The sequence below is a fragment of the Callionymus lyra genome, chromosome 2 (assembly GCF_982586985.1).
Source record: "Callionymus lyra chromosome 2, fCalLyr1.hap1.1, whole genome shotgun sequence".
NCBI lineage: Eukaryota > Metazoa > Chordata > Actinopteri > Syngnathiformes > Callionymidae > Callionymus > Callionymus lyra.
This window is the reverse complement of record NC_141819.1, coordinates 41,417,674-41,439,922: the sequence shown is the minus strand read 5'-3', so window position 1 is coordinate 41,439,922 and position 22,249 is coordinate 41,417,674. Positions and strand designations below refer to the sequence as shown.

Below are 22,249 nucleotides of genomic sequence, written 5' to 3'. Positions count from 1 at the left end.
TCAAACTGATCTAACATCTAGTGTCTTTCAAAATGAAGACACTGCATCAGCCTCAAGCCTCATCAACACATCACTATCCTGAACAATTCCTTTCTTTCAGCACTTCTGTTTCTGTCTGGTGGAGATTCAGAATAAACAATACATTTGAGATGCAAAAAGACCTTGAAACCCTAAAACCCTGAATGCTGGTTGAATGACTCAAGAGACATAAAAAAAGTGCCACATGCGTTAAATAAAGGTTGAAGTGAGGAAAAACAAAGTGAGACTGGAGAGGTGGAAAGTTTAACTGGAGAGAATGAACACCAGCAACAACCTTGGCAGCTTTATTGTTCTACGACATTAACCCTCTTCACCTCTGATTATTTAAATTGCATCTGTGTAATGGGTCAATGTGTCGTGGGGAGCGTGGCTTTCCTTTAAGCAGCCGTTAAGAGAGTTGTTAAAAAGCAGCAGGAGACCCTCAATGGCCGCTACAGGGCTCGGTTAAACCTCTGGGTTCAAGGTTCACCAAGTCAAAAGGTCTTGGAAAGGACTAAGCACACGTACTGAGGCATGGTTCCGGTTCTGCTCTTGGTGGCGCCTCCTTCGCCGTCTGAGTCGGATGATGAAGCTCCTGAAGATCAACAGAGAGATGGTTCAGCCCTTGAGGTAGAAGTTCTGGTTCTTCTTGTTGATGAGTCTAAATCAGGGGTGGGCAAACTCGGTCCTCAAGGGCCGCAGTGGGTGCAGGTTTTTGTTCCGACCATTCAAGAAGACACATTTTGACCAATCAGGTGTCTTAGGAGTGTAATCAGTTGATTGTCCTTCTGGTGTTGCTTGTTTCAGCTGAAACCTCATTGGTTAAACTGTGCATGCTCGATCGGTTGGAACAAAAACCTGAACCCACTGCGGCCCTTGAGGACCAAGTTTGCCCACCCCTGGTCTAAATGCTACGTTGAGCAGGAGGGTTGTGAGTTCAATCACCTCACCAATTCATCTTTTAGATGCCTCAACATGGAGGTACATCATTACCATGATGTTATTGAACAAATATACTTTCAACTTTATATTGAATTTGAAAGGCTGCAAATTAAAAAAGCTATTGAGTTTATAAAACGTAGTTTCATTATTGGAATTGGAATAATAAAATCTAAATGTAAAAATGCTTTTGATATTTAATTCAATTGTTTTAAAATAAAAAAATTCAAGCCTTCAATACACAACCAGTCTTGGCTCACTGACCTTCTATGTAAACCTCTGCTGAGGTGGTGTCGGCACCAAGACTGTTGGAGGCCGCACAGGTGTATCGTCCGGTGTCGTCCTCGAATGCCTCGGCGATCACCAGCGTGTGCAGGTCACCTTCCCTCCAGATCTGGATGTCGGGAGAGTTGTGCAGCTCGCGGCCTTCGCAGAACCACCTGCAGGTGGAGAGGAAGATGTTGTTGTGGAGGTATATTGACAGAATAGTTTCAAGATTAATGTTTTTTTAAACATAGATTTGATGTTCTAATTCCACTAATTAAAAAAAATATATTTTCTAAATTCAATATTTGTCTATGTGTAGATGTAGTATTAAAAATGTTCTTGTAAAAGTCACATTATTTTCATTTTAATCTTTTTCAAATTATTTAATTCAAATATTCAAAAAAGATAAATGTAACCTTCAAAATTAGAGTCTAATTAATCCAATTGAATATCCAATTCAATTATTAAAAATATTAAAATCGTTGTTTTTAATAAATACAATCTCAACCTTCAACATAGAATCTATTGAATTCAATTCTTAAAGAGAATGATGCTTAAAAAGCATTTTCATACAAATGTTCAATTCAACCATTTGATATTCTGATGGCACTCATATACTCTCTTGTTGAACCACTGTGATAAAAACACACAATAAAGTTGTCGAAAAGTGTTGAAATCTTTTGATCTTAAAGTTTTCTTTCAAGAAGTCTAGAGCTGAGTCATGAAGCATCGCCTCGGGGCATGTCTGGGTTTCTCAGACTCAAGTAGTGGTGACGAGAGGAAGACATACAAGTCTAGTCATGGGCCCTTTTTGTCTGAGAGAAACCTGGCGAGTGTCTTCAAATAGACCCCAGATCCATTCATTCATCAATCTTCAGCTATATTCAAGTTAACACAGACCAAGGCTATTTGATACTTGAATTAAATTAAACTAAATCATGTTGAAATGTTTCTGAGATCCCTTCTTTGATGCAGATATTCTTTTCTTTTGATTATTACAGTCTGAAAGTTGTTTTGTTAGGATGGTAATCCCTCTGAAGTAACATTACCCTCTGACTCTTGATATATAAAATTGCTGTTTCAGTCAAATTGACTCAAAAACTAAACCTATAAACTACTAAAAATTAGCAGGACACAAACTCTTTATTATTACATTTTGATAGTTTTTAGCTCTACTTTGTGATCATCATCTTTGAACTTAGCAAATTTATTCTCAGTCATGTCCGTGTTTTTACATTCAATAGACAGTTTTTAGAGCCACATTATGCCAATGAAGACAGAATCTTGATGAGATAAGAGATAGCGAAATATTTGAATGTCAATCAATGTAGGAAAAATACATGTAAATCACCCAACAGGCTGTTTTTGCTTTATAGAATTGGTGTCAAACTCACATAAGCACGTTAAATATCTGGCCAAACTCAAATATATATTTTCCAACAGGGTGTTTTTCAAAATGAAATACATCAAATTTATTTTCTTCAATGTCATTTTTATTTTGGTATAGTTGTTATACTATACTTTATAGTTCACCACATCAATACATATGCATTGCATATGCAATACATTAAAGGATTTGGTGGACCCGGGCCTTCATTTTAACACTTGATTCATATAGAGACCAAACTAGCAGCTACCTCGTCACATGAACTTAAAATTGTGGAACACAAATACTGACTGCCGCAGCTGTTTATCCTTGACAACTGCTTCAGCGTTCATACATAAATGACTGACTCATTATCTTAACTCAGACAGATTTCCACCTGTTGGCCTGGGTGTGGGATTAATACCTGGAGGTGATCACGCATTAGTCAGTCCAGATCACAATGACACTCTTGGTGGTGATTCCTCTAAATTATCGCCCGATGAACACAACCAACGGAAACTCTTGGCCTCTATCAGGCGGCCAGACGCCGCCGCCGTGTTGAATGATAGGAAACAGACTGTGACACGGGGCTAATGAAGAGTTGTTCATGGCATGAGCGGAGAGACCTTATCCTCTGGCACGTCTGCCCGGTTCAAGGCAGGAAGTCATTTAGCACGCCTCAAACATGATGTGTATCCCAGCTCCAGCACACAAGAGCCAAGGCCGCGAACAGACAACTCAGCTACGATGGATTATTTGACCTAAACATACTTGTGAAAAATATGATTCTCGATGGAGAAAACATCTTGCTTGGCCACGACTGGGAGGAATGTACTTTGTAACTTTTTGTGTGGCAGCTTCTTAACCTTTATTGAACTCACGTCACATATGGAACGTTTATCAAGTCGGAAAAACGGCCTCCCTAACATCACACAGGAGGGCACTTATTGTAGCGTCATTAAGCTAATGGCTGTGGTTTACGCAAAGAGCTACTAACAGTCTGCCGGGGGTACTTTTACTGTTTTAGTGTTACTATAGAGACAAAATGGCAAACAACTGATAATTCGGAAATTGGTATGTAAGAGTGGTTTCACAGTGAGGAAAACAATCATTTGTAAATCTGGGCAGATTCACCACTGGTTCATCATCCGCTGGTTCATCTGTGGTATTCCGCAGAACTGAAAGAGGGAGGAGTATTCCCAACATTAAAACTGTGAATTAATCAGCCTTAATCATCTCCCATTATGCATAATTACCAAGTAAACTAATTTAGAGACAGCCGGGAACGTTTTTTAAATCCCTTCCCCATTTCTGCGGAATGTGCTGGAGCTAAACACTACTTAGTGTTAGGGAGTGGTGCTGCTGCAAGACACAAGTACTACTGACAAGGTTGAGAAAAAAAAACGTATTTAGTCGTTTAGAAATCTTGAACACATTCGTACAAAACATCCATGCAACTATTATTTTATTGACCAAACAAACCGTCTAGGCTCCTCCCCTCACCTAGTGGGTAGCTATGGGTTGATTATGGCCTAATACAGTTGATAAGGTATCATGATTCAGTGGAATCATTTAGATAGATGGTTAGAAAGTCTTAGTTTAAACATAATGACAGGTTTCATTGAATTAGTAGATTATCAAACTGAGAGTAACATCTAGTGGTCTTTCTAAAAGAAAGACACTGTATCATGATACCTCATCAGCTGCTTCATGATACGATAAGGACATAGTACATGTGATAAGTCTGTTACTGAGTTTTGAAGCTAATGTGCGGTGGCAGCCATCTTGGAAAGGGCATTGTCTTGGTTTGCCAGACCCCGGTCAAGAGGAGTTACGGCAATCTGAAATATGATTCGGAGATAAAACAGCAGGAATACAATTGAAAAGAAAAATCCTGATGGTGAAAACAGTGTTTCAGACACAAGTTGTGTTTCTAACCAGACTGTAAATGTTGTACAAAAACCCTGTTGGCTTGGTTGTATATGTGGCTTCCGGTCCTCAAGTGGACACCTGATGAACTGCAGTTTTTTGCACTTTGGCATTGGCTTAAATTTTTAAAACCAGATGTTACCCTTCAGTTTGGAAAAGTTATTAAGATTCGGTTATAATCAGTTTTCTCTATGTGATGTTTGGAATATGATCAGTTGAGAACAAGTAAAGCTCAGAGTAGAACATCTGAACATTGCATCAATAAAGGCCTTGAGATGGTTCCGGCATCTTCTCACGTACCTCACTGGTTCAGGACTTCCTTTATTGAGGCTAATTTGTTATACAGAGGTCTGCGTCTGCTAACGTGTGAGCAGGAGACCACAGATTAGATGTCTTGTCACTGAGCATGTTCTTCTTAGCAGATTGACTTTATAAATAAATGTATTCTGAGTCTATGTTGTACAAATAACATTCCAGTTGCCGAGCTAGCGACTGAAGATATAAACACACCGCCATCAAGCACCCGATTGGCTCGCTCCGTCGACAAAGATAGCATGTGAGAAAGCAATTACCCTCAACTGGACAATTGAGGTCATGACGATACCTAATACCAGCAGGGTTGTTGGATTCATTCATGTTAAGATGTCGAGAGCATTCCATAGACTACGCCAAACCCGAGCTCTTCCCCTGGCCTCTCCAAACGTTCTGAAGGCCCAGTTGTCCTCCTCTGACCCGGTTGTTATTTGCCGCTGGTCATGGAAATTATTTCACGAAGCCAGACTCACCACAAAGCTAAACAAGTTGAGCTCAGAACAAAAGAAGAAGCGAGGAAGATCTCTTTCAGCAGAGTTACCTTGGCAGGATGTTGGAAGGGAAACACACCTAAGAGTCCTTATTATTGCTCCTAATTTTGACGGATACTCCGCCAGACAAGTTCGTCTGATTCCACTCCAAGGTCGGCACTGCTGGGTTTAAACCGCACATGTCAAGGAAAGTACATGTTGACAAGCAAAGCGGTCTTTATCCTAAATTACAAACTGAACCCGAGGTCAACTGAAACTCTGCGACCGAAGGAAATGTTCAATACAGTCCATACATTCTGTAGATCCATTCATGCAGAGACAAGCGTTGGGTTTTTTCTCACGCAATGAATGGAGGTTGTTGACAATTTTGTTGACAAAATTCAATCCACCGTCTTAACTTATAACTGCTCTTCTCCACTTTATCCGTCGAAAGGAGATTCTATTTTTAGTACCTGGTCCGCTGTGGTTCCAACCTAGCTTAACTTAAACTTAAAATGGTGTAATTGACCGTCTGCTTCCCACCGATTGGTCAGAGAGTGATGTCACTAAAGAGTTAACAGCGCGAATCCCAACACAAGAAACAAACCACTGTGAGAAGGAGTATGGTCTGTTGGACCAGGTCCAGAGCATTTTGAGTCTGGTTGGTTAACCATTGCCTCCAAGTTTCGCGACGCTATCTTAACACAGCCCCACTCATCATAGGTGGAAACGCAACAAAGTCAAGTAAAGCCAAACTGCGTAATGGAAAAGCGGCATTTGTTCAATAATAAAACTTTTTAAAAAACATGGACAAAAACAGTATATTTAACTCGAAAAACCTCACTTCACAAAAATACAGGTTTCCCTCACTAGAACCAGCCCACAGTCCTACAGCTGCCGAACTCTGACCCCAGGGCCAAATCTGTCTCGCCAAATCTTTTTTTGCAGACTGCATGTGATTTCAAGAACTGTTCAATTCTAGTTACTAACTTACTTACTTTTGCGCTAAATTGAAAACTAGAACCAACACAATTATCTGAGGATGTGTGACACCATGATGTTTAACAAGCCATTTGTCTGGAATCTTAATATTTAATAAATTAGCCATTGATGGTCCATATTACTGATGGGTTGATGTATAAAAACAGTTGATAAGCTATCATGATACCGTGTCTTCATTTTGAAATACCACTAGATGTCACTCTCTACTTTATAATCTTTGTCTCTGATCTACTAATTCAATGAAACCTGACATCAGTTTCACACATAGAGTGACATCGAGCGGTTTTTCCAAAATAATAACATCATGGTTCCTCATTAGCTGTTTCATGAAGCATCATCAACACATGACTACTTGAAATACAGGGCATTTGCTGGAGACGCTCTCAGCTGGCCTGGGAACACATCGGGGTCCCCCTGGGAAAAGATTGTCAATGTAGCTGAAACTGCTGCCCCCTCGACCCAACCCTAGATGAAGCAGAGGGTTTTTTAAGAACAAATGATGATAACCGTCATTCTTAAAGTACACTTGAGTGCTAAGCATGACTTATTCAAGGATTTTAATAACAGGAAGTGTTCACAGAGACACAGTATTAAGGGTCAGAGGTCAGTGGAACATCATGGAAGGCAGACAGCTGCCAGATGACAGTGGAAGATCGGTCCAGAAGCAATAAAGGGCATTTTTCACAGAGGAATTTCAGCTTTGGGGGTTGAACGGATGGAGCTAGTCCACTTCATGTTGTCTGTTAACAGATGATGCCCAGTGATGCGGGACCCCCGAGAGGAGCTCAGTGATCTTCAGAGGGAGGATAATTTTAGGGGGGATACGTCATGGAAGGGTACAAGTATGTATATCGTGATTTCACTTCGCACCGCATCTTACGTGATGCCACAGAAGCTTCAAGACAAATGCCACGAATTAAGCAGCTTCTTAATGTGCCTAAACTAGAATCCAGCTCCCCGAGGTAACAAGAGGGGGGTCTGAACTAAACTTAAATAGTGGCAGACATGTGCGACAGCTGACCCAAAGAAATGTCCACACATCAACACATCCACAAACTCACAATCAACACAATTGAAAAACTTGTTTGTTCTCAACGTCGTGAATCGTAAAAAGTGAGGTTTTCATAAAGCTAAAAAAATGTATAAAAATGTTCTCCAAGAAATTATTTATTTATATGTTATAATCCTAAATATTCCAGAAGATCAAGTAAATAACATCCGAGCCAAACGTGGCAGCAAACGTCACCTACCTGAGGCGCCAATTACTCCAAATCAAAGTTATTTATGCTCCCCTGGATGTCGGCTCGTACACAAAACCCCTTCCTCGAGACAGCGTGACCCACACTGAGCTCTGACACTCTCACACCGGGACTGCCACACTGAGTCACTCACACACGTAGACACACAATCGGAAGCCTGAGCCGAGGGGTGAGAGGGAGGGAGCAGACCCCGGTCGCTAAATTCCACACGGAGAGATAGAAGTGGACATATTTGATGTGATAAACAAACAAACTTCTTTTTTCGGGATGAATTCATGAAGGTTAACTTCAGACAAATCAATCATGGATGGGTTGATGTTTACTGCTGCTGTCTCTTCGGGAAACACAAACAGCTTTTTCAAGCTCTTTTCATCTCCAGTCTGCTGACCATCAAAAGCACCACAGCAAATCCCAGCTCCAGCCCGGTCGCCATGGAGACCTGCCAGGCTCTGATGTGTGACTACAACAAAAAAATAAATAAAACGATGACGGTGCTACAGTATGAACAAAAGTCCACAGCAGGAGCCAGACCTGATGATTCCCACATGCCAGAGCTAAGCGGACCAGTAAAAAAGAATCCCAGTTGGGCTGGTTCAAAAATAACTGTCATAAGTCAGGATGGAAATAGAAACCGGCACCTGGCAAGTTCAGGACAGATGGTTGCGACTACTGTCCCGGCTTTGTGTCGTAGATGCCGACTCATCCTTCAACAAGTTTGTGTTTGTATCTCAAAAGAGACATTATGACCACAGGTTCAGTGGGGAGATTACTTGAACACTTCCTGCCCCTGTGGTGGATCCTGCATCCAATCATTCCGTCTTTTATTCACATTCTTCTGCTCGCTGAAAACATTTGTTCTGATTCACAGTAACAACAACTTGAAAGGCCCCAAACTTCCTCTAAGTGACTATAAAACATTGGTTAATGGGAGGAAGAGGTTTAATGGTCTCTGTATGTTCCCAGTAATCATTCCACGACTATAAAATCTGACTTCTTGTTCTGAAAGTGATCATCAAATAGACAAACATGTCCAAAACACACACGTCATAACGTTTCAGAAGGTCTTCCTGGGGTCAGCTGACGTCACGTTACCATGGTGATCACAAATTCCTCCTCAAGGAAACATGTTGACAAAAACACAAGTGATGTCAGAGCGTGTGGAGAATATATCCTCAGAACTGTCAAATAACTCCGGCACAGAGAGAAACAAAAGAGCTTAAAAAATAAACAGATGAGCTACAAAAATGAGAGAATTCAAAAGTCAACTGTAAATACAATTTCTTAAAAAGTAGAAGGATTGTTTCAGTCAGATGGGTTTTCAAAGTGTTCCGAATTTACGATTCCTTATGTTCGTTCATAACCGCACTCATCCATCTTCCTGCCAGGCAGATCTACAGCTGGTGACCACATAAGAGTCGGAATCCCAGCCAACTCCATATGTATCACAACATTCCAGGATACAATAATTGTCTGAAATTGCTTTTCCACAGAGAGCTGCCATCAATATTCCACTGGCCAATTATTGTGCAACTTTGCACTACGTTGGTCGAAAAACTAATGAAGTTTATGTAAATATTTAAAGAATCACAATAAACATAATTAGGAGGGAAAATGATTTAAAATAAATGTATTAAATGTCAAACGTGACATTAAGAAATTGTCATTATTCGAAGAATACATTTTTTTCCAAGGTTCAAATTGAGCCAAAAGACTAATTTAACACATTTGAATCTTAAATATCTAAAATAATGACATTAATATAATGTTATGTTGGTTAAAATAAATAAATGATAAGTTTGTGAGATTTAAGACAATGATTTCAAATAATAAAATTGAAAATATAAAAAAAATGAATCTTTAAGATTACAAGTTGAAAATTATGATTTTTAAAATCTGAATTATGAGTTGTTTGAACATTGAGAATGTTGATTTTCTTAAAAATATGACACTAATGTTATAAATTAAAATTTTAGAAAAACATAATAGTATTATAAGAAATTAATAAAATTTCTATTTTTTTTAAATGTGAGATTAGAAATATGTAATATAAATTTCAGGATTGCATTTTGAGGTAAAAAAAAACAAAAAAACAAACAAAAAACAAAATAATAATGGAAAAATAATGGTTATTTTAAGATTTTATAGTTTGATGGATTCAGGCATCATCTCAGCGAGGGCCATATTTGATAAATAGAAAATTAGCAGGTGCCTAATAGGAACAGTCACATCATGTGGAGGCTTCTATATGAGATGATATATATGATACACTTGGTATTTTAAATTGTCTGCTTGAATAATACCATTTTTAATAGTGACCAAAGCTTCTTATGGACCCTGGACTGCACTTTGGTCATCCATGTGGACCCTTGAAGGCATCAGTGAATTCATGTTCTTCTGATGAAGAGAAAAGTAGCAGAGAGTATAGTTTCAACGTGTCAAAGATGATCAGTCATAGGTGTGCTTAGGAGTCATATGTTGGTGGGAAACAAGACTCTCAGGCTCTGACTCTTACACAGGAGAGCAGTGAAAACAATAGTCAAGTCTTACTCCTGAGCTTGTTAGGACGACTCTGGAGCACAAAGGGAAGAGAAGCAGAGAGACATAACTGGACCGGACTTATCATCAAATGCTGGCCAGAAACGTCTCATCGAGGAGCTGATTAGTGAAAGATCTTTCAGAGACCTGAGCCTCATTGAAGGTGATTAATGTCCGAGTGTCATTTGGGAGGTGAGCCCAGGAATGTTTTCGACGTTCTCATTAAGGTCATATGAGCTGTTTTGATCTGCTGGACAGTATTTTGTGAGATAAGCTGCTCCAACAATGTGAGGGTTGATGGACATCATTTGAGTGTGTGTGCTAGAACTAAGATGAATAGTTTTCTCTTCTATTGAACTTGTCTTATGTTACCATCCTCCTGTTGTGCTCCACTGACGCCCTTGTCCACGACTGGACATGCTTCATATTAAATCTGGTATTCAGCTCCTTCAACGTCCAGCGATCAACTTATATAACTGCTGAAGAATGCAATGATCCTTTTCCTGAATTCCACTCACCCTTTTGTTTAAAGTGAGATAACTGTATAGCATTTCTTCAGTGCCAAATGAAATCCTTCTGCTATATTGCTATATCATCTTATACATCTTCACCTTTTTGCATATTATTTTTGTGTGTAAGTGTCTTCAATTATTCAATTATATAACAAAAAAATATCAATACTCCATGTTTTATACAATATTCAACAGCACTATATCAATTAGTCTTTTACGTCTAATTAAAATCAAATTAATAAACAAAAAGAAGAAATACAAGAATGTATACATCACCATACGACATTTCCACAGTCCTGAGTCACTCAGATACGGTACCCTACTCTACCTCCAATTGGCTCTTGAAAAGACAAATCATAAAGTTTAAGGCGTCTCTTAAATGTCCCTCCCCCTAGAACCAAATCTCAATTCAGGTCGAGCATGCAATAGGTACCGAAAGTGAACTTGAGTGTGTAGATTGTCGGCGAGCGTGTCTCCAGTGCGTGGAAAAGGAGTCTTTTTACACTTTTATTAAGAACTTTCAGGCACTAAAGTTACGCCATATAACCATCCCTGAAGGTTTTTACATCACACGCTTGTCTTTGGCACGAATGACGATGTCAGCAAAAGCGTATAATGATTCCTGTTACTTTAAGACAAACTAAGAGACTCATCTCCTCCAGGATCAGGACTTCTATAGGAAAACAGCTCGTAGTCGTCACCGGATGATCTCAGTGCTCGACACTTCAGAGGATTAGTTTGTGCAACATCTTTTTTTGGACCGTAGAGTCAGTGGTCTTATGTCCGACCCGCCCATGCAACTCAAGTTCACATATATTTACAATGAAAAGTGTCATTTGTACGATAACACCTTTTCGTTACGCTTTTTTGACAACTGAGGTTCTTCACAAGAAGACAAATTAAGTGTTAAATGTTCTCTGCGGCCGAATAAATGTACTACAGAAGTTCTGTCCAGCTGAGATGGATGTTCTGGAGACACAAGCATGTGGATAATATCATGAAGACCTATGGTAGACTGAAAATATATATACTGTTAGGTCATTTTATGAAGACATAGATGTGTTATTTCATTGGGGATTTATAGTAGTTTGATATTTAAAATATGAAAATGTCACTAGGCTAAAAGTTCTTCCTTAATTCTATAAGTTCTTTATGAGTTGGTGGGTGAAAGGGAAGCTATCTAACGACCAAAAAGAGCAAATAAATAACGTTCTGGGAGCTAATTCCATGGATTTTACATGAGAAAACCATAGAGTCCATGTTTTTGTTTAAAAATATTAAAAAGTGTGTATCTGTGAAGGTTCTCTTTCATCCAGGTCATAGTTATCCACAAATTACACAAATTAACAGAGAAAACACAAAAATCACAAAAAAGTAATACTACAAAATTATGAAGTACTATGAAGCATCGCCAAATAACCCTATGGAGCCTCGTAGAGTATTACTATGGAGATCACGGTACAGATTTTGAAGCGTGACTGAAAGATTCCTGAAACCTGAAAACATTTTAGAAGACAAACTTTTTTTTGCGTCATGCATTTCCTCTGGCAGTCAAAAGCTGCTTTGTTGATAAGTTCAGGTTTTTATGTGAGTTGAGCAATCCAAAACACTTCTCTGGGTTTACTACTTAGAAGTTGGCTTTGTCAGTAGATCAGCATGCAGACGTAGAAATGTCGGAGGTATTTCTCATTCCTCTGTTAATGGTGGTGATGATCGGAATAAGGTCAGTAAATACATTCATTATATTCAAACAGTGAAACATATTTCTCTCTTTTTATAGTTGTCTAGGCTCATGATGGCATCTGGATGTTGTTGAGGTGAACTCTGCTATCAAATGTACATGTTGTCTAGATACATTTTTTGACTCCACGTGTCAGAAGGTTAAAGTCAGGGATAGCAGGGAAAGTCTCACCTTGTTGGGTGCGACTTCACACTGAGTGTATAGAAGCGAAGCGTCTGTGGACACGACCGCGGCTGGAGACGTCCAGATCCCTCCGTCATCACCACATTAACAGAGGAATGAGAAATACCTGCGCATGTGTGCATCTGCATGCTGATCTACTGACATAAGGCCAGCTTCATAGTAGTAAACCCAGAGAAAGATCTGTTTGCTCAACTCACATAAAAACCTAAACTTATCAACAAACGAACATGTGCTTAATTTTGACTGACAGGTCGAAGAGTACTTTTTTTGCCAGAGGAAATGCATTCGAAAAAAGTTCAACCTTCTGAAGTGTTTTCATGTTTCAGGAATGTTTCAGTCACGCAGTATTAATTTTTAAAGTGTGCACATTCCAGACTTCCCCATTAATTGGAGCTTAAAGTGAGAAAATGACATCATGGAGGCTAAAATGAAAAAAGCAAGTATAAAAATAGAAGTGTTTCTCCCTCCTAAGCCTCTCCTGCTGAGATCGAATGAGCCCAGGAGGGAACATTTTCAAATTATGGCCTTCCTGAAAGCCAAAACTGTATGCATTGCCAGTGGGCTACGTCATAAGTCAGCACCGGGTCACCTGCAATGACCTCATTCAAGATTGTTGTGAATGAGGACGAGCTACTGAGTCCATCTGTGAGCAAAAACACACGCATTTCTTCACATGGAAACTAAAAATAAATCACATATCTTTCCCCGTAATTAAACTTTTGATGAAGTGAAAACTAGCATGGGCCACATTTGAAGAGTGACATTATACCAAGAGATGTCGCTTTCAAAAGTGTCAAAATAAAAGCACCCAAATCATCATCCTGGTCAACACAAAATTAAGAATGTCCCTTATCTTGACATCAAAGTTTATTTGTTTAATTTAATTTCTTAATTAAAAAAAAAGTATCATATTTATATTTACAGTTGAGTCACACAAACCAACTCACTATTCAATAAAAGACGACATGTTAACATGGATGGATCTGGTCAAAATAAAAACCAGCCAAAATATATAGAGGCAATCTTTATGGAAAAGGGGGTGGGCGGACTGTAATTTAGAGTGGAGTTTGGATAAATATGAAAACCATGTGTGTATCTAGCTGTGGAGAGTCCTTTTTTAAAAATAAAAATATAAATCTGTTAAAAAAAATAAAGTGTGGTAACTGAGCATGATGAGGGATACATACATCCAAATAAAGTTTTATCTAGCTATCTATCTATCTGTCTATATATAAATACAAAAGTGTTGATGGTTATTCATATATATATATATTTTTTTATGCACAACTAATAACATATTTATAAGTTGAAGAGACCTTGGGCTGCAGGAAATCTGCATGTAGAGTCAAACATCCTTCTGAAAGTGATGCAGCAGCATGCTTTATGAGAGCAGCACGACTCGTTGAGGATGTTCTCCTTCAATCATGTCATCTCTTCATGGACCAGTGAGTGGCCTCAGGTTGTGTAATGACGCTGATACAGAGAAGTCAGACAGAAATAAGGCATGTGGTCACAAACTGATGTGACACACACTTAGAGACAGCCATGCATTAAACACAACTCTGTGTGTGAGAACCATGAAGACGTTTTGAAGAGTACCAGGCTCAGAACTGTAGGATTCTACCACCAAGACAAATTGTGGCTCACCGCAGAAAAACCTCGCCCAGCGCACAACCACCAGGAATGTCTCTGGCCGAGCAGGAAAACTGGAACCAGGTCAGCAGAAATATGAGGAAGAGGATGCGAGAGCTGCTCCGACCATGTTCAGTATGGGACTTTAGAAAAGTACACTGTATCTCAAAGATTCATTTTTTAATGTATACTTGTTTTCCTAAGATAACACTTTTTTTAAATTGGGAATCCATTTAAAGGTTTTCTGCTTAAACGTTCATTTTACTTCTTTATGTACATGTTTAACTTAAATCTCTGAATATCTGCCTCCAAACGTGATTTTAAACTACACACGATGTCAATGAAGTCATACCTCTCAGGACATTGTTCAACTTTATCTTGAGAAAGAGTTATTTTCAGTAACACAAAACATGGCTTTACTCTAAATGTTTTTGTTGAAACATGTGATTTGCCACCACCTAGTGTTTAAACATTATATCACAACAGAAATTGGTACTTAGTAGAAGGCCGATCGTTGACTTTATTCTAAAGAAGGAATAGCCAATTCGATTTACTCAGGGGCCACATTATGTTCTTTGACTGCTAGGGCCATCACTCCCAAAGAAAGAAGGGACTAACAAAAGGAGCTTTTATATCACAGGCATACTTCATATAAAAATAATTAAAAAGGAGAAGAACTCACATTTCTCCGATCCTTAAAACTCTTCACTGGCTTCCAGTTTCTTTCAGGATCAACTTTAAAATTCTGGTTCTTACTTTCAGATCTATTCATGGTCAGGCTCCTCCTTACATCACTGATCTGATCCAGCCTTACACCCCAGCTCGGGCTCTGAGGTCTGTGGATCAGAATCTACTGATGGTTCCACGCACACGGTTCAGGACCAGAGGAGAGAAATCTTTTCAGGCTGTTGCTCCTAAGCTTTGGAACGATCTTCCTCTCTCTTTGCGCTTGATGGAGTCTGCTGACTCCTTTAAGAAACATCTTAAGACGTTTCTATTTGTTCAGGCTTTTCCTTGATTTTCTGGAACTCCTGTGTTGTTCTCAGTATTATCTTGATTTTTAAAGTGTATATACTTTTTTGAGTATTGTTTTGATTGTTTAAGCGCTTTGTGACCCTGGTCTGGAAAAGCGCTATACAAATAAAAATGACTTACTTACTTACAATCAAATTGTAATTTCATTGCGAAGAAATAAAGTAATAATGCAATGACGTCATAAAATAAATCTAAATGTTGTGTAATATTAATTTTTTTATAAACAATTCATTTAAAAAATATTATGTGAAACAAACTCAATTTCAAAAAGAGTTTTGAAAGAGAGAAAGTAAGGACCTCTTCAAAAGAAAGAAAGGAGAAAAAAGATCTCAAACAAGGATATAAGAAGACCAAAAATCTAATAATAAAATGTATCGCAATAAGAAACTTTTATAGTTGATCTTTTGTTTACTCATGAGGGGTGCATAAATACAAACAGACGAGCATGTGGCCCCCTTGCCGTACGGGTCTCAGGTCTGTTCGATACCATTGTTGTGATTGTATCAAACATTGAGTACTCTAATGTCATCATGATAGGGTGTATGTGGTTATTAGAGAAATAAACATGTTTTAAAGAAGCATTATAAAACATTATTTGGAGAAACCAGACATAAACTTGAGCTTCAAAATATTATATTTCTCTGATGAAAAGCTTCTTCTCTCCTGACCATTATAACTCTGTCTGGCTTCTCTTGTATCTTCAACGTGCTGCACACTAACTTCATACACCCCAAGAAGGTGTTTGGAGATAAAGAGGTTGTTGACTGAAAACGCCTTGTCATTGCATTGCCTGCATTCCTGCGCCTGGCTCCTGTTGGCCCAGAGACTATTTATACAGGAGCAGGAGAGGAGAGGCCCCACGCTGCCCGCTGGGAGGGTCGACAGTCGTCTGTCCTAAATCAATACTCTGGATCACTTCATTACTGTTTATGACACTGATGTCCAACTGTACTTTACAACTGAGAACACAACCATGAGAAGATCACATAGAACACAATTGTCAAACTCGAATCTAGACCGTAAGTGATTTGATGAGGCCCCTCCGGATGGTTGTCTCAAAATGAAACTAGGTTAATACATTAATATTGTGAACTGCAGAAATGTCAGTGTATAAACTAAGTTAAGAGACATATTAACAGACTTTCAAGAATAAAACAGACAAAGGAGAAAAAGGTATTTGACGTTTGATGAAGTAGAACAAAAACCGTGATAATTAAGATTAAGGGAAAAATATACAATCAAGTAATAAAGTCCAGCTACATTTTTTTTTTTTATATTGTACTTTTTATAACTGTTGAAAAATGTTTAATATTGTATAAAAGTACAAAATATTCTTTTAAATTCACTTTAATATTTTTGAGTGGAAGTGGAGCAGATTCCCACTATGTAAAAAGCATTGGACAAAAGTCTTAAAACAAAAACCCTATTTAGAGATTAGCATGACTAATATGAAAAGACTAGTATGAATAATGAAAATAAATAAAAAATAAGTTTAGTTTCTAAATGATCTTTGATCTCTTCAGGGCCACATGAATACAGTCAAAGTCAAAGGGCTGCATGTGACCATAAAAGCCTTTATCCAAATATTTACTTAATAATAAAAAAAAAGTATTAATAAATAAAAACATAAAAAATCTATTTATGACAAGTGCTCGACATGATTCAATGTGACTGTTGTGTCATTAAACTTCTTCAAGTGGTCTGTCTGCACCTCTACGTCAGTCTTCCACCAATTCCTAAATATGGTTGAGACCACATCAGTAACTGATACAATGCTTGCCTGCTGCTTACGATTCTGTCCTGTCTTGAGTCATCAAAGATGTTCTCTTCATTTGTCTTGTAACCTTTTATTTTTCTTAAAGATCCAGAAGTGTTTAGCTTTCAAAGTAAGGTAGGGATGAATTACAAGTTATTTTTAAATAAACATTTAATTTAGGTTGACTGGTTCTGGTTCTACCTGTTAAAACTACATTTTTTTATTTCCACTGTGGCTCGTTGTGATTGGCTAATACCTCTTTTCCTTTTATTATGTGAGATAAAAGAAATTCATACAAGTTGAATAGAAATATAGAAGTATTAATATGTGTTTTGTAGATTTGATAAAGCGCTGAAAAAAAAAAACTTTCTTACAAATCCAAAACACACTGCAAATACCTTAAAATGAAACCACTCTACAAATGGTTTTCTATTTAAATATTGATGGTTTTGGTTGGGGAGAACAAACACGAAGATAATTAATTAAGATACTGTCTTAAAAAATGTTGTCATTAACTTTTTTTTTCTGATCCTTAATAGACAAAAAAAAAACTATTATTTATTACAGATGCTGTTATGTTTATTTTCTTTGAGCTTCATTTGATCCTACTTTCTCACTTCTGGACGGATTGGATTTCTCATTGTGAATAGTGATGTGTTGATGAAGCTTCATGAAACAGCAGATGAGGTATCATGATACAGTGTCTTCATTTTTAAAGACCACTAGATGTCCATCTCTGCTTCATAATCTTTGACTCTGATCTATTAATTCAATGAAACCTGGCATCATTTTCAAACTGAAAAGATGTCATCGTGAGGATCTGATGTGCTTGTGAAGGAGATTCTAAGGGTCATTACGTCCTTTGCAGTTAAAGTAACAATGAGATCCCTGTGATGACTGAGGATGAGAGGATACAGTCAACTCCAGCAGCTTTGAAAGCTGAAGTTTGAACACATGTTGGTTTCTGCAACGCCAGAGTCAAGTACTCAGATAATACTACAAATGTAGCCATGTTCCTACAGTATCACAATATATCGTAATATCATATCATTGCCCCTGTTTTGTGATACGTATCGTATCGCCAGATACCAGCCAACACACACCGCAAGTGTTTAGAGAGAGACACAGGTGTGAATAGCTTGCTTACCTGACCAGTGGTTGTGGGTTTCCGCTCACTCTGCATTCCAGACGAATAGGCGACCCTTCCGCGACCTCCTGGCTCTTCAGCTTCTGAAGAAAACAGGGACGTGACAGAGGTCCAGACGAGGTCGCGGCTCCAGATTGTTGAAACCTAGCAAGACCTGCGACCGCACCGTCAGACAGGGGTCCCGGGTATGCTTGTGTTTGCTCTCTCTGGCCAGAGGGAGTCGAGGCGGACCCCTGGGGCGCCGGACGCTGACTCCTGGGCGACAGGTAGCCGCTGTCGGGAGACGAGGAGTCCTCCTCCACCTGCTGCTCCACTTGAGAAGACTTCTTAAGGATGGACGAGAGCTCCTCGATGAAGGTGGCGGCCCGACTACAGAACTCCATGGCTGGAGGAGCTCCATCGTTCAGGCCGTCGTGTAGCAGCCGAGGCTTGTCCTGCTTGTAGACCGGCTTCGGCTTGTTGGTCTTCTCTTCTAGGGCAGGTTTGATCAGTGGAGGATTTGTTTTAGTGTTGTCTTCAGAGAACAGGGTTTTGGTCGGTTGCTGTGGACTATCAGTTTGTTTGGGCAAAGGAAGACGGGGCTGTTGGAGGACCTGCTCCTGGGAAGATAGACTGAAGGATCCTGGATCTTCAAATTCACATGATTCACCAAAGGCCTCCCAGGCCAGATCCAGACTCAGATTGATCTCCTCGGCACTCAAGAAGGCGGTAAGATCCGCAAAGTCCCCGTCTCCAGAATCCAGCTCTGGCCTAGAATCCATGTAGAGTTCCCCATCCGAGGAGGCCTCGGAAAACACGCCTCCGTCCCCCTCCTGGGCCCCGCCTCCTGCCGGGTCCTTCTGCAGCAGAGAGATGGGGAGCTGCTGGTTCCAGCTCCCGTCCTGCATCCTGAGGCACACATGAAGCCTGTCAAGCTACAAACATCTGCACACACCAATCATGACAACATGTAGAGTGAAGGATGTTCTTGTGTTTCCTCTGTTGACCTCACATCTGTCTGTGTGTCTCTGTGTGTATGTGATTGTGTATACGTGTACATGTCTCTGTGTGTGTCATCATGTAGACTATTGACTTCTAAGTGAAGGTTGTAGGGGGAGGTCAAAGGTCTACTCCATCACGTCAAAGGGAGATGATGCTCAAGGGGGGCATAAGTCCCCTATAAAAATGTAAATATGTCCAATTTCAATAACATTTAATGTTAGGAATTTCTTTCAACATGTGCTAACCAAACATGTACCCGCTTACATACCGAAGATTCCAGTAGTTATCAGCCAAAAACGTATTCCTGTGGACCCACTTTTAATAAGATAGTAAATTATAGCTAACATAACATATAAATCATAGAACTTCATTTAACAGTTTAAAGGATTGGGCCTTCTTATGACAGAAATTGAATTATGTTAAAGAATTTTAAAATAATTTCAGTAAAGTAAAATCAGTTACAAGTACAGCTGAAAGCAGAAGAGTCCTTCATTTGAATTCATTGTTCTTATTCTCACATTTAAAATCTGTTTGTTTTTTTAAATAGAATGTAAACTTCACCTGCATTCACTGAAATGGGCGAAATTGTTTTCTTCCAGGTCGTAAAAAGCCAACCAACAACCAACATATAATCAATTCCTCAAAACATAATCCTGTAATCTAATGAAAATGAGAAAAACACAAAGTCTATACGATTAGTTTTTGCTGATTTTTATTTTAAGATTGGTCCATAAAAGGCTGTGGACCCCTGAATATACCATGGAATCGTCTTTTATTGAACCACAAACCTGTCTCCATTCATCAAAAGAGCATCAGTTGATGTAGAAGTCATCTTTAATTTTGGTAGATTACTCCTCGCTCTTAAATCATGCAGTGTGTTGTGAAATCTGCAGTGAGGCTGCACGTATGACTGGTCTGCACCTCATGGCGGCCTGAAGACCAGCTGTTGTTATTTTTAATCCCCAGGGCCATGTTTCAACCCCCCCCCCCCACATCGTCACTCTGACAGAGGAAGCCAGTCTCTACCTTCAGACAGGTAGACGTGTTCTCCACCTGCATCAACACCAGCTAGTTTAAAGCAAGAGGGAAATGAATCCCATCTGAACGCTCGGATGGCCGAGGAGAATCATATCAACAGAGGACTCATTAAAATTCAATGACTTTCCAAAACAGACAGCAGAGAAGCCCAGTGATGTCGGCGAAATTTCCATTATGTAACTATGTAGGACTTCAATAGCCTAATGAAGCCCTCAATACAAGTTTTTGATCCATGTCCCATGTTATGACAAGTTATATTAATGAACACTCCCTCCACAGTATTATAACTTCACAAAAGTGATCAACTCACAGACGATTCAGAAAAACTCACCTTTATCTCGGCTTTTTATCCAAATAATTCCCACTTCTATCCAGATTGGTTTTAAATGTGAGCCGTAAAAAAAGAAGCGTCTCTTTCCAGAAGAGCAGCTTTCCTGACCAGAAAGACAGCAGCTAGAACTCGCAGGTTCAGGGTCCAATTCCCTACTGCCTCTGCAGTGGCCCGCCGTTCCATCTGTCCCAGTCTCTAACTGCTCACGGCGTGGGCTATATTTGGCCCCCGGCTCACGTTTCAGCGCTTGAATGCTGATGAGAAGGGAGAGTGCTAAAGTAGAGTAGAGAGGGGAGCGAGTACAAACATTTTCACACATAAGCAATTACAGATTATTCATAATGGCTGAAGTTATTGTTTGGTCGGAGCAGCAACTTTAGTTGAGTCCTGGTCATGTGACAACAGCAAGTGTAGCATCATGGGTAACTTGAACAGTCGAGGACTGCATTATTGTTGAGGTGCATTTTTTAAATAAATTCGTCAATGACAAAGTGACAGTTGGTCGTTGGCAGTGTTGTGGATGACTTCAGCCCAGGTCGCCCCACTGACCCCAGACCACCCACTAATCCGTTCTATGTTTTCACCTAAGATAGGCACGGTGTGAATTTCCGAAAACTGACACTACTACTATTAACATTTAACACTTTTAGAAGCTGACAAAGTTAAGAATTGTTTTGAAATCAATGTTAAAAAGATGAAAGTCCTTTTGTATTCAAATTCCAAATAAAACATGATTTATAATAAATAAAATAAAACACTATCTGTTTATCTTTAGCTGCTATAACTAACTTATCTGTTTATCTTAGCTGCTATAGGCTGAGAATGCTGGAGGAGTTTTAGACATCCAGCTCTGTATATCCTTCTTTTCTGCATTACATCCATCACCTGTGCAGTTTAAACCCGCACCTTTTTATTTCTCTCCCGGAGCCCCAGGGCTCCACCTCCAGAGCTGCTGCTAATCCAGGATCTTCACCACGTCATCAGATCCCGAGTTCTCTCCAGCACCTCCATGGACACTCATACACTCTCCTCTTTTTTCTCACTATAATTTCCCTCACTCCTCTCCTTATCCATCTGTCTACCCCCCATTCTTCCTCCCAGCCGGTCAAAGCGGCAGGCCGTCAACAATGAGTCTGGTTCCGCTCGAGGTTTCTGCCTTCTAAAAGGAAGTTTTTCCTCGCCATAGCTCACTGTACAGCTCACTGTACAGTGTTTCACTTCTTGCTCTTTGTTGAATTGCTGGGATCTATTTTTCCTTAATCAACTATAGTCTTATTTCAACTGTATAGTGTCTTGAGATAACTTTGTTATGATAAGACACTTTAAATAAAATTGAATTGAATTGAATTGACTATCTTGTCACACGTAACTTGTATTTACAAAACTTTACCAAGCAGGAAGTATGATTCTGATGTAATCTGCGTGATTGTACTCCATCAAATACCTTTCAGTTGACATCAATTTTACTCTTCCTTAAAGTCTAAGTATTATAGGTGTAAGAAAATATCGATAAACTTTAATATCGCGATATGCAAACATACAAATGTATAAAGTCTTTTAAAGCCCATGTTTTAACATATTTTGGTTTCAAAACAAATGAAAGCAGTTACGACTTCGTCAAGAGTCACATGGTCTGTTAATTCTGCAACATCATAGTCAAGTACTCAACAATACTACAAATATATCCTTGTACCTACAGTATCACAATATTGTAGCGCATACGTATCGTATTCCATTTTCTTTCCAATAAACTTTCTTACCCAATATAGTTGGTGACATCCATCTATGTTTCTTAT

At 39.1% G+C, this 22,249-nt stretch overlaps 1 protein-coding gene across 3 annotated transcripts in view; it reads right to left on the bottom strand.

Moving 5' to 3' along the window:
• Positions 1 to 18,991, bottom strand: part of palld (palladin, cytoskeletal associated protein) — a 49,408-nt gene extending 30,417 nt beyond the window's left edge. For all 3 annotated transcript variants that reach the window (XM_087785287.1, XM_087785285.1, XM_087785286.1), the window contains exons 1-3: positions 18,104 to 18,991; positions 1,222 to 1,397; positions 547 to 613 (exon numbers count right to left, since the gene is read on the bottom strand). In XM_087785287.1, the coding sequence (XP_087641413.1) occupies positions 547 to 613; positions 1,222 to 1,397; positions 18,104 to 18,990 (1,130 nt within the window). In that variant the 5' untranslated portion in view covers position 18,991. The remainder of the gene's footprint in view (positions 1 to 546; positions 614 to 1,221; positions 1,398 to 18,103) is intronic.
• Positions 18,992 to 22,249: the final 3,258 nt, after the last annotated feature.